This window comes from Xenopus laevis, chromosome 8S (assembly GCF_017654675.1).
Source record: "Xenopus laevis strain J_2021 chromosome 8S, Xenopus_laevis_v10.1, whole genome shotgun sequence".
Taxonomy (NCBI): Eukaryota; Metazoa; Chordata; class Amphibia; order Anura; family Pipidae; genus Xenopus; species Xenopus laevis.
The window spans coordinates 26,078,722-26,092,186 of NC_054386.1; the positions used below are offsets into that span (position 1 = coordinate 26,078,722).

Consider the following 13,465-nt stretch of genomic DNA (forward strand, 5'->3'; position numbering starts at 1 on the left):
GATGTGGGCATTTGTCAGTAGGTTCATGGTAGTATTACAGGTAGGCGGTCGTGAAGTGCATTCTTACGCTTGCCGCTGCTGATTGGTCGTATTTATAAAGGGTGATGTCATAAGAAATGCGACAGTCAGGTACTTTGACAGAGAACGAGGTAATCTAATGTTGTCTAACTATAAATTTATTTATCTGCAGTCTGATAGAGTTTCTCATGTTCAGCCTATTTATGCGTCCCTCATATGATTGTTTGTAACCCCTCGTGTCCTTGACCTGTCTTTAGAGGGGAGAGCTGTTCTCTCCTGTATCTGAGTCATTGGCTCGGTGACTGAGTATTTTAAAATTGTGGCCCGTCAGAGTTTTAATTTAAAACATCTAATTCATGCTTAAAGGGGTTGTTCACCTTTGTGATAACTTTTGGTATGATGTAGAGAGTGATATTCTGAGATAACTATCAATTTGCATTCATTTTTTATTATTGAAGGTTTTTGAGTTATTTAGCTTTTTATTCAGCAGCTCCTTAATTTGCATTTTAAGCAATCTAGTAACTAGGGTCCAAATTACCCTAGCAACCATGCATTGATTAGAACAAGAGGCTGAAATATGAATAGGAGAGTCTGATTAGAAGGATCAGTAATAAAAAGTAGCAATAACAATACATTTGTAGCCTTACAGAGCATTTGGTTGTTTTTTTTTCAGAAGGGAGTCCGCAACGTCCATTTGAAAAAGACATAACTATAAAAAATAAATAATGAAAACCAATTGAAAAGTTGCTTAGAATTGGTCGTTCTATAACATAATAAAAGTTACCTTAAAGGTATCAGTTAATAGTGCTGCTCCAGCAGAATTCTGCACTGAAATCCATTTTTCAAAAGAGCAAACAGATTTTTTTAAATCCAGTTTTGAAATCTGATATGGGGCTAGACTTATTGTCATTTTCCCAGCTGCCCCCAGTCATGTGACTTGTGCTATGATAAACTTTAGTCACTCTTTACTGCTGTACTGCAAGTTGGAGTGATATCACCCCCCCCCCCATCAGCCTAGCAAAAGAACAGTGGGAAGGTAACCAGATAACCGCTCCCTGGTAGATCTAAAAACAACACTTAATAGTAAAAGCCAAGTCCCACTGAGACTGATTGAGTTACATTAAGTAGGTGAAATAACATCCTGCCCGAAAGTAGTTCCATCCTAAAGTGTAGGCACGAGTCACATGACTGGGGCAGCTGGGAAACTGACAATAAGTCTAGCCCCATGTCAGATTTCAAAATTGAATATAAAAAAATCTGTTTGCTCTTTTGAGAAATGGATTTCAGAGCAGAAGTCTGCTGGAGTAGCACTATTAACTGATGCGTTTTTAAAAAAACATGTTTTCCCATGACAGTATCCCTTTAAAGGTGAACCATCCCTTTAGAAAAAAAAACCTGGTATCCCCACATGTAAGCGATTGATCAAATGTAGCTGATTGATAAAGTCTAAAAGGTAATGTTTTTTAATTGCCCACTATATGCCAGTTAACTGAAGTCAGTGGGAAACATTTTATGGAAAAAAGGCAAATTCAGGACTAGTGTGAGCAGCTGTTTGTCTGCAGTGTATGCTTATACAAGCAATAATGTAACAAACGTCAGGGGAAGCACAGACACACAGGCAGTGTGCAGGCTGAATTTTTTTGTTTACAGGCAAGATTACGTTTTTTTGGGGGGGTATCGGCTATCTATTGTGCTCTCGCTGTATAAATTCTTCCCTTCCCCCTGCCAGCTTGGTTCCCTGAATTCTATTTCTAATCTGTGTAAAAAAAAAAATTGGCCTCCGTTATATTCCTGATGCATCACGGACTTCTATATTAACATTGTGCTACCTTTCTTGCTGCTGGGAATAAATGAAACCTGAGAAAAGTAGAACAGCTTAAATGCTCTGGGCTCCAGACCCAGTAAGGCTGGACCTACAGAGAAAAATCCTATTTATCCCGGCAGGCCAGTCTGACACTAGATTTGCACTTTCCTTAGTTTTATTGTCTGTCTTCTGCACTGGTCTATGATTTGTGCTACTAACTACTTAGTTGCTCTGTGTCTTGTGAAGCCTCATGTGCCACTGCCGGCCCAGACAAGCTTCCTTCACGAAGGCTTTACTGCTGCTTCTGACCTTCCTACCTGGCCCCCGCCGTGGACACACAAGGGGTGTGGGGGGCCCTGAGGCAGCAGCCCATTGGTGGACCCCTGGCCCCCCATTCTCTGTTATAATTGTTTGGGTTTCAGGTTTAAACTATTAAAAGTCAGGTATAATAGACATAGTTGTAGTCTTAGTGCAGTTTGTATGATTTTAAAATTGTTTATCCTTGTTCATAAGGTATCAATTGATTTCACAAGACACTGCTTGCTGCTACTTGTAGATTGCTTGAAACTGGTTTCATTGTTTTACATGGTGGGGGGAATAAAAGGCAAATTGAACAATTTAATCATTAATTATTAATTTTTAATTTTCCCATGTCTTAGAAAGCAGGCTTACCCAAATCTAGGCTTACAAAATGAATTTAAAAAAAAAATGTTTGTCAAAATGATAGCATCTCCTAATGGTGGTCCACACCACTAGCCTTCCATAGTCCCATTATGGCAATCAGTCATCTTTGTAGTCACTGCATATTCAGCATTAAGATCATTATTTCATGTAGATCTAGCTTCAATATAAGCTAGCCTTCTCAATTTGGTTGTACCTATAATCTTCAGCTACCTGAAAAAAGCATAATACTGTATTGTTTTTCTTTTCTTTTTCAGCTCTTTCCATCTTTAGTATCCATACTAAATGATAGTACGCATTTTTTTCCCCATCAATCTTGTTTTCATGCTTGATTGGCCCAAATAACTGTCTGTTTTTGCACCAACAGACTAACAATAGCCAAGCACAATGCGGTGCTTGTGTGGTTCATCCTTATCCAAGCTATTTCGGATGCTGTCTCAGTCTCAAAGCCGAGCTTTGAGTTCCACTGGTCCTGCTGTATATGATGTGATTATATCTGGCGGTGGTATGGTTGGAACTGCAATGGCATGTGCATTGGGTGAGGATTTATGGGATAAATATGATGTGTTAATAGTGGAAACATGGATTTCAGAGTAGAAAAAAGTTTATGTGAAAGAAATAACTCACCAGGACATATTCATAGCTATTAATAAAAGGCTAAAGAGCCATTTATTTGTCTTATAAATATGAGTGCATAATTCTAATTTCCTGGATGATTGTGTAGCATAGCAGGCACATTACAGAGGAACGAGTAAGTAATGTTAGAATCCCAGTATGAGTAAATGCATGCATTAGTAGAGTTCAGGTTGATTGATATAAAAGACTATAAAAGGGGGTCACAGATTATGTAGGAATGAGTGTAGTTTAATAAGGTCTGGGATCTTTGGATAGATGTAGACTCTGATATAGAAACAACTTGAACAATGTATATTACTGGCCTTTAATCAATCTGACATACTAAGTTTGCCCTATGACAGAGGTGTTTGGTGATAAAGAGGCTTTTACGAGCCTTTCAATTACAAACCTGACTACTGCTGCTAGTATACCATTGTACTCTTAGGCTAGGTCCAGACAAGGCCAAAATTAACCTGATGAAATCTGCAGATTAATTTCAGCCCCTCTCCACTAGCAGTATCTTCTTCTTGTTTCGTGTTGGGAAGCCTTGTTTCTGCTCCGGCATGAACACATTTGGTGGATTTTGGTGCAAAATGCAAAGTCTCAAGCTTCTGCGAAATCTGCCTAATGTTTTCATGCCGGAGCTGACACAAGGCTTCCTGACGCAAAACAAGAAGAAAATACTCCTAACTGTTAGGGGCTGAAATAGGCCTGCGGATTCCAGCCCCGTTTGGCCCTAGCCTTAGATTGTTAAATGAAGGAAACACACAACATTGTTTTTTTTGTTTTTTTATTACATAGTGATGTTGAAGTTTATTATTATATAAAAACAACAATATGTACAACTGATACAATACTCTGTATGTAACATCACCTTTTGTATGCTCATAATAAGAAAGGTTTTTTTAAAAAAAATGAATGAGGGTAGAAAGTGACTTATAAAGCACTGCCACAGCTAAAAGTAAGATTGTTTATTCATCTTTGGTCAATTTAGGCTCAGATCCTCACTTGCAACACAAGAAAATTCTTTTGCTGGAAGCTGGGCAAAGAAAACCATTTGATCATCTACCTGAGAACTTCGGCAACAGAGTCAGCTCCATTACCCCAGGCTCCGCAAACCTACTTGCTAGTGAGTCTAAGATTTCATCTTTTTTAAATTCAGAAAATAACAATAGGCAAAACATTTATTCATTTATTTATGCCCTGTAGGTTTTGGTGCTTGGGACCATATCTTGGCCATGAGGCTAAAACCATATAAGAGAATGCAGGTAGGCTTTATGTAGGGTAAAGGTTTATCACCATGTATTCTAATCCACTGAAAAGGGACAACTGAGCACCATTTGTCCTCCCGTCTGTCTCTTGGAATCTGCTTAATCTTTGCCATGTGAAAGGAACCTTTATTTTTAGTCATTCGAAAACCTATAGATATCTCTTACTGCTTTTTATTTTACTTTGGTACATTTAGAAGCAAGCCATTTCACTGTACTCTGTAAACTACAGTTCATTGCCTTTCTTTTTGAAGGTTTGGGATGCCTGCTCAGATGCGATGATCACATTTGATAAGGAAACAATGGAAGATATGGGATATATTGTGGAAAATGATGTCATTACTGCAGCACTTACAAAACAGCTGGAATTAATGTCTGGTAAGACCACGGAACAGGAAACTTGGTTATGATATTAGGCAAGCAATAAATGCACCTTGTACAGTAAATTAGAGCACTTTGAATATATTTTATCAGTCTAGAGAGTTTGTGTTCCTTAGGTGACAGAGCATCAGTGGAACATTTTTTTTATTTTATTTTTTTATTTTAGATCACGTTGAAGTTATGTACAGAAGCAGAGCTTTGGGCTACACATGGCCCCCACCATATAATAATGGTGAAGCCACCCCTTGGGTAGAGATAGAGCTAGCAGATGGGCAAAGGCTTCATACAAAACTCTTGGTAAGGTGTTTTCTTGTCTGCTGCACATCTGTGTTTTACGCCTTCCTAAAATATTGAGTACTTTCAGATTGGTGCAGATGGCCACAACTCCACGGTGCGCAGTGCAGCTGGAATGCAGAGTGTCCAGTGGAATTATAATCATGCTGCTGTAGTTGCTACACTTTATTTGTCTGAGGTGAGACTAAAATCTCTTCTTAACGTTTTACTGAATATGTTGGCAACTAAAATCCTGTAGAAGAAAAAATCTGCAGCAACTTCATCATTAAATTTAAGAACTAGAGGGAAAATGAAAAATGAATTATACATATGTATGTATAAACAGGTCAGAAAGTAATACACTTAGAGGTTTTGGTTGCCATACCAACCTTTTTCAAGATAACTAACAAGTATACACGAAAATATAATATATAGAAGATGTAAAGGATTATCACAAAGAAATTGACTTTCTTTATCATATATCCTTAATATATTAAAGTGATATTTCTGCAGATAATGACAGTCACAGTTGAAGATCAGATAACCGCAAAAGTATAAATAATGCAAATGTATAGAAAAAAAAATGGTTAAGTTCTCACCAAAGAATTCAAACATTGACTGTAATGTTGTGTGTGTGTGTGTGTTACACAGTTAGTAGTTGCACAGGTCCAACACATCTTGGTAATGTTAGGAGGTAAAGGAGAAGGAAAGCTCCAAGATTATTGTTAACAGATTAGCCACAATAGTGCAAGCTAGAACGCTTTATTTATCCAGTAGAATGCTTTACCATACCTGAGTAAACAGCTCTAGACCTTGTCTCTGTTTGTTTAGGATAGAAGCTGCCATATAAGCTTGGTATGACATCACTTCCTGCCTAAGTCTCTCCCTGCTCACTTACAGCTCTGAGCTCAGATTACAGCAGTGATGGGAGGGGGGGAGGAGCAAACTGAGCATGCTCAAGCCCTGCCCTGGAGGTTTATGCTGAAAACAGGAAGTCTGATATAGATACACAATAAAAGGAAATCAATTTGGTGTTTCTTTTGACAGAGGACTCAGAGCAGCACGACTTTGAGGGTTTACTGGTGTATTTATATAGACCTTTCTGATAAAGCTTACTTAATTTTATTTAGCCTTTCCTTCTCCTTTAAAGCCAGATTTATGTCTAATAACAAATTCCTTTCATTATTATTTTTTACAACGTGCAAAACAATCAGAGCATATGTGTATTGCTTTCAATCAGGCTTATGTAAAAAAAAAATAGTAGATAAAGGCTGTCTAAACTGCCACAAAATACATACCGGTATATATTTTTTTAGACAGGCTCACATGGTTCCACAGATTAAGAGTAAAGTCTGTTTCTAAATCTGAATAAGTAAAAAGGCTGTTAAATGTGCTGGATGCTTATTTATATCTTTCTGTTTTTGACATAGGCAACCGATAACAATGTTGCCTGGCAGAGGTTCCTTCCCACTGGTCCCATCGCATTACTGCCTGTAAGTACATCTTGTTAGTTTGCTATTATGTTTCATCTTCTACTGTGTAATTTAATGAGTCGGAATTTAATGTATATGTGCTCTGTTTATTCCTTAATGTGATGCAAAGAGCAATATTCAGGACTTAGGGTTTACTTAAAAAAAGTATAACTAAAAGTAAAGGTTGTGATATACAATTACTTTAACTCAGGGCTGTTTCCGGGGTATGGAGTCGTCTGAGGCAAGGTGTCTGAGGGGGCCGCATCACTAGTGAGGAGAGTGCAATTGCGACCTCTTGCACTAGAAGAACTGAATTTATGGTTTAAAAACTGAAATTTGGCTCTTAAAGTTACCTGGAGTTTTTGATGCTCCTGGTAACCTGTAGGGCTCTGCTGCCTGGGGCAAGTTTTTCAACTCACCTCATTGGCAGAGCACCCCTGTGTTCACTTATTATTTTTCTTCGTGCACAATTAGTGGCAGATTTATGAAAATGTTAAATTAGTCCTAACCACAGAAAAACTCATTCCTATAGGACTTTTAGAATCATTTATTAGGGATGCACCAAATCCACTATTTTGGATTCGGCCGAACTGAATCCTAATTTGCATGTGCAAATTAGTGGTGGGAAGGGGAAAACATTTTTTACTCCCTGTTTTGTGACACGCGATTTCCCTCCACACTCCGGGCAGGGCAGAAGGATTCGGCCAAATCCTGCTAAGAAAGGCAGAATCCTGAATTCGGAGCATCCCTAATATTTATCAAAGGAGTTTACCATTTGATAAATATGCTTTTAAAAAATCCCATATGAATGAATAGAAAGTGAATAAGTTTTTCTGTGGTGAGTTCTAATCTCAAAATTTGTATATTTTTGTAATATTTGTATCAGTGGATAGATTCAGTAGAGAAAACTTGCCTCTAAAATTTTAGTTTAGTCAATAGTGATATTAATTTTGGAGGTAATTTCCTCCACAGCTTGGGAGTTATTATCACAACTAAATAACATAACATAAATAGGTTTACCTCTGTTTAACGAATCTGGCCCTGTGTGTTTTCTCTTAGTGTAATTCAATATGGGTACATGTTCCATTGCAGTGTAACATCTGAGTATTCCGTAAATGTAAGGTTTTTACTTATATTTCTATCATATTTTGATAGGTTGACTTAACGATGGAACTCCTTAATAAAAAGTGATAGTCTATCTTTAACCAGTTGAATGCAGGAGACTCAATTGGAAATCCCTAATAATTACCTTACTATTCACAAGCAAAATAAACATATAGCATACAGTATTCCCACTTTATCTTGAATTTTCTTTGTTGTTCATAACAATGACCCCGCTTTTCTGATTTTGCAGCTTTCTGACACATGTAGTTCCTTGGTGTGGTCCACATCTCCCGAACATGCATCGGAGCTTGTCAATATGGACGATGAAAGCTTTGTAGATACAGTTAATGCAACATTTGTGAGTATATTCAAAAATGAGTATAATTACCAAGCTGATACTTTATGGCAAAATAATACCTTAAACCTTTGTTTGAACCTTTGTGGCAGTTTTAATAGTTTTAAATGCTCGTTTAAAGGAAATGTAACACTAAAATTTTTTTAGTAAAACTTCTATTCTACCCTGCACTAAGAAGATAAGCTCTGTCCTGCACAAAGTTTACCACTTTCAATGCTTTATTAAAAAAAAAAAAAAAAAACATGATATAACTCTGCTTCCGGTCTTCTGCATAAAGGCGATGGGACGACATTCCCTCTGCAAGGTCAAACATGCGGCACTCAACATCTCCTCCTAGCCTGAACTCTGCTCAAACCGGTCGTCAATTGTTACAGCTGTACGGAGAATTTTTTGGCTGCCCTGTTTCGTGCATCAGACTGGTTTATCTCTGAAGCACACAGGTCAGCGAAGGTCTTTGCAGAAAGCAAAAACACTGCCCACACACCATCTCCCACTACCTGAATTAAATGAAGACTGAGATATATTACTAGGCAGCTGAAAAAATGCTCCGTACAGCAGTAACTGAACTTCGGTTTGTCGGCTAGAAGGAGATGTGGAGTGCCGCATGTTGGATCTTACAGAGGGAATGTCGCCCCATCGCCTTTATGCAGAAGACCGGAAGCAGAGTTATATCATGTTTTTTTTTTTAATAACGCATTACAAGTGGTAAACTTTGTGCAGGACAGAGCTTATTTTAGTGCAGGATAGAATAGAATAGAATTTCCTTTAAATCGTAATGGAAACCTGTGTGGGGCTGACATATGTGAAGTAGTAAAGAGTGATTGGTTTGGTGTATGAGCTGGCAGCTGTATTTATTATGGACTATTATGTTTGTTTGTACTGAAATTATACAGAAGCAGTCCTAGATTCTAGACAGAGGGTTTGCCAATGTCATTAGAAATGAACAGACTTCTTTAATATAAAGATTATAAATTTAAAATACAAAGCAGTTCATCTACAAACCAACAGAGAATGTTTGCATGTATTTGCCTGAATATATTTTATAAAGTTGGAAAATGTGCCATGAGGAAGAACTTTATCCAATCTATATGCTGGCTCATTGGCAAATAATTGGATCATACTGCAGACCAACTGCTGGTTGAGGACTGCATCAGAGTACAAACTTGCCCAATAATTATTGTATCTGTCTGGTTTTCGCATTGGGCCCCAAACACTGACCAGTTGCCATCTTAAGGTGGCCATACACGGACTGATAAAAGCTGCTGATAGACAGTCAGCAGCTTATTGGCCCGTGTATGGGGCCCTCTTAAGGGCTTCCCCGACAGGGTAAAAATCCCATCAGATCGTGGTAGGGTACCTGCCGAACACATGGTCAGGGACCCCAGCCACTTTGCGGGTACCTGACCCAAATTAAACCTTATCACTCATGATCCTACAGTCAATTAATTACTGTACTCATTCTTCGCCCCTTCCTTTATTCCTATTTCCTTCTTCTCGTTGTGCATTTGTTATATGATTATACAAAAGCAAAGCTGCTTTTTTTTTTATTTTCTTCAAAATTTCTCTTAATCTTTTTGATTTTGCTGTTTTTTAGTGGAGCAACGAGAATCATTCAGAGTTCATAACTTCAGCTGGTTCTCTACTTCGCTCAGCTTTGTCTTTCTTCATGCCATCTGGTTCCTCACCTCGTCAGCTTCCTCCCAGCGTGTCCAGCGTTGAGCAGAACAGTAGGGTTGCCTTTCCTCTGGGATTGAGACATGCCACTGAATATATCCGGCATCGAGTGGCACTAATTGGGTATTAGAAGCAGGCAATGCATCATTTTTATACTATAAGGGGCATATTTATCAAGGATTGAATTTCGAAGTAAAAAAACGTTGAAATTCGACCATCAAATTTGAATACTTCGATAGTCGAAGTATTTTTTTTCCAGCGAAAACGGTAAGCGATTGAAGTAAAATCATAAGGTCGAACAATTTAACCCTTCGAATTGAACGATTCGAAGGATTTTCAAAAAAAACCTTCGACTTATCAAAACTTGCCCAAAAGCCTCAGTTTCTAGGAGGTCCCCCATAGGCTAAACAGCAATTCGGCAGGTTTAAGGTGTCAACGTTTTTTAAAGAGACAGTATTTCGATTTTTGAATGGTCGAATTTTCAAGGTTTTTCAGTTCAAATCGAATTTGGCCTATTCGATGGTCGAAGTACCCAAAAATTACTTCGAAATTCGAATTTTTTTTAATTCGAAAATTCACTTTGACCTTTGATAAATCTGCCTCTAAGTGTATTTTTATTTAATGCATGATGTGATACCTGTCTATGTCTGCAGTGACGCCGCACACAGAGTGCACCCTCTGGCAGGTCAAGGCGTAAATATGGGCTTTGGGGATGTTGCCTGTTTGGCCCATCATCTGAGTCAAGCTGCATTCAATGGAAGTGACCTGGGTAAATATATACAATCTGCAAGAGCTGGGGTTTTAATGGGACTGGTCATAATACTGTTTGTAAAACAACCTCAAGGGTAGATATCTTTTTAAAAATGCAGCTGCATGATTTATATACTGCATATATCTTCGTATGCTTTGACAACTATATCCAATCCTGTTGAGCCATTCCAAAGTTACATGTTAGGATCATCCCATCTATATCATGTTAGTTGCATGTACATACACGTAACCTCTTGTAATACCCACACACACTTATCCCTTTAAGGCTCTACAAAGCACCTTCTGGAATATGAAACTGAACGACAGAGGCACAATATTCCATTAATGGCCGCAGTTGATCTGCTAAAGAGATTATACAACACAACACAGCCACCAATAGTACTTCTCAGGACACTGGGCCTGCAAGCTACAAATGCACTGACTCCAGTAAAAGTAAGAAGCTGGGTTTATGTTGAAACATCTGTCTATTTAGTGTAGGAGAATCCTGGATATATTAACCCCCAATTGTCTTTGTTTAGGAGCAGATTATGGCCTTTGCGAGCAAATGAGAAGATCTTCATTGGATTCAGTGTCTGATTAAGATTATTCAAAGTTTACTGTTTTTGATTAAAGATACATATTGTTTTCAATAAATAAAATATTTAACTTTTATGTAAATGCTTCTAGATGTTGCTTTGCATGAAAAATCCCCTTTTATTTTGCCTGTTAAACTCCTGTTTCCTCTCAAACTCTGTTCTACATTTAAGGTCCTATGTGCTCCGACAAAAGCCTATGAAAATGGGTCGGTAAGATTAGAGTGGGTCAGCTGGGAAATGTCCTCCTAAAACAATACAATATTTGTAGATATATTATTTTATACCATATATTGTGCTGCAAAGTTGGCTCTTTGACTTCATTTGAATCCCACCCAAAAAGTACAGATGTGAAAGAAAAAGTGCTGCATTAATCATGCTGGTAGACCTTTCCCACAGTGCACTCACAGGACTTGTAAAATAAATCATATCTATTTAGACAAGAGCTAACGTTTCAAAATCTTGTGCATTCATCAGAATGTTGGACTTAATGCTGATGCACAGTGCCTTACACAATTATAGAGTATGAGGAGGGGGGAGAAATGTGGGCTTTTGTGTTTCATTTGCAAAGGAATTTCATTATACAGCTACACTATGCCAGTGAGAAGACCTTGGCCATTAAAGGAATTTGTGTGCCATAGTAATGAGCAAATTTTATTGTCAGGCATGGATTTGCAGAAATCGCATTTCACCTTCAGCGAATATTTTTGCAAAACCATGGACAGGTTTGCTCATTGCTTGCCATGAACTGTACAATCCTCTCCTTCAAAGTTTTACTTTAGGTAGCTGTTAACTAAGCCTGACGGATCTTAAAAAATGTAGTAATGGAATTTTTATTGATGTCTTAAAATTAGTACAAAAATTACATTTTTTTAAAAAAAAATAACATTTCAGCAAGTCTGATAAAAAAAAATAAGCTCTCTCACACAAATAAAATCTTGTAGTGAAATAAAAGACTGCTCAAATTATCAGACTACAGAAGACAGGTACCTGCAGTGAAGTGTTATCCTCAAATCCAAACCCTTCTTTTAGTAAAGCAGCAATGAATATAAGATCCATACGCAGGAAGGGGCTTTGAATTGAAGACTGCTCTTTATGATCACAAACTGCAAGAAGAGGCTTTATCCGAGACTGGCATGCAATGCAACAAAAACATAACATGTGGGACGGGACTCCCTGCACACATTACAAATCTTACAGCAGCCCTTACACTTGAAATCATGGCAAAGTAATTGCCTGTCAAACCTATGTACTGCCTGGCACTTCTATTTCAAATATTCATTGAGAAATAACTGCAAATGTGATCTAAATACTATGGGTGCTCAAAGTCATCTTCCTAATGCTTCATTAACATGACAGACTTATGTAACTCTGGATATGGATGAAACCTTATCTGATATATATAATATTTTTTATTTATAAGATGATATCCAACTATCCATTAGACATGGCCTTTTTACCTGTGAGCCACATTCAAATGTAAAAAAGGTGGGGTAGCAACACAAGCATGAAAAAAGTTCCCGGGGAGCCAAATATGGGCTTTGATTGGCTATTTGGCAGCCTCTATGTGGACCGGCAGCCTACAGGAGGTTCTGTTTGGCAGTACACCTGGTTTTTATGCAATTAAAACTTGCCTTCAAGTCAGGGATTCAGGAATAAGCACCTTCATTGAGGCCACTAGGAGCAACATCCAATGGGTCGGAGAGCAACATGTTGCCCACAAGCCACTGGTTTGAGACCACTGCATTAGACTTTGAATGACTTGTGAGTTTGATCTGACTCAAGTTAGTCTGTAGTGTGATTGAGTCCTGAAGGTCAGCTGTGTTCTATAGAATTATATACCTTCTTTGGCTCTTTTGGCAAAATCATGCAGTTGGAGAACAGCACCATGGATATGATATATGACAGGCCAAACTCATTTTCTGCTTGATAATTTTCAACAACCCCCTAAGCTTAGCTTCTCAACAGCTGCTCAAATCACACTGAGCATGTGAGTGTCACAGACCTAACAAAATCGAATATGAGAAACTCCTGTAACAACTTGGATTTATTACGATAGAGATGCTCAGCGTCGGACTGGGCCAGTGGGACGCCAGGGAATAAACCTGGTGGGCCCCGCCGGCCCAGACCCACTCCACAGTGCCTGTCTGCCTGATCTCCTCCCAGAGTCTGACCTCTGCCCGATCGAATCAAGACAAGAAAGTTGAAGGGGACAACGAACCGACTGCTACTGGAACCTTTGAATTTCATCTGACCAACAATGCCTAGTATTCCGGATCCGGGGAACTTGCACAAAGAAACACCAACGAGTGGATCAGAATAACAAGTTCCGTTTATTATAGCCCAAACATAGGCTTATATAGAGTATAAGCAAAGACGTCCCAATATAGTGTCAGCATAGTTCCAATAGCTCAATGGAACTGAGAGTATATGTTTGGATATTATGATAGTAATTTATTCATACTAAATGTGACTAT

At 38.3% G+C, this 13,465-nt stretch overlaps 1 protein-coding gene across 1 annotated transcript; it reads left to right on the forward strand.

Annotated features, from left to right (window-relative positions):
- The first annotated feature begins 7 nt into the window (after positions 1-7).
- Positions 8-11,067, forward strand: coq6.S (coenzyme Q6 monooxygenase S homeolog). The gene is made up of 13 exons (XM_018232464.2): positions 8-149; positions 2,871-3,041; positions 4,113-4,247; positions 4,328-4,386; positions 4,641-4,764; positions 4,934-5,064; positions 5,132-5,239; positions 6,471-6,533; positions 7,867-7,974; positions 9,566-9,768; positions 10,299-10,414; positions 10,682-10,848; positions 10,935-11,067. Exons 2-13 carry the CDS (start codon positions 2,891-2,893, stop codon positions 10,962-10,964), a joined length of 1,395 nt encoding a protein of 464 aa, XP_018087953.1. The 5' UTR covers positions 8-149; positions 2,871-2,890; the 3' UTR covers positions 10,965-11,067.
- Positions 11,068-13,465: the final 2,398 nt, after the last annotated feature.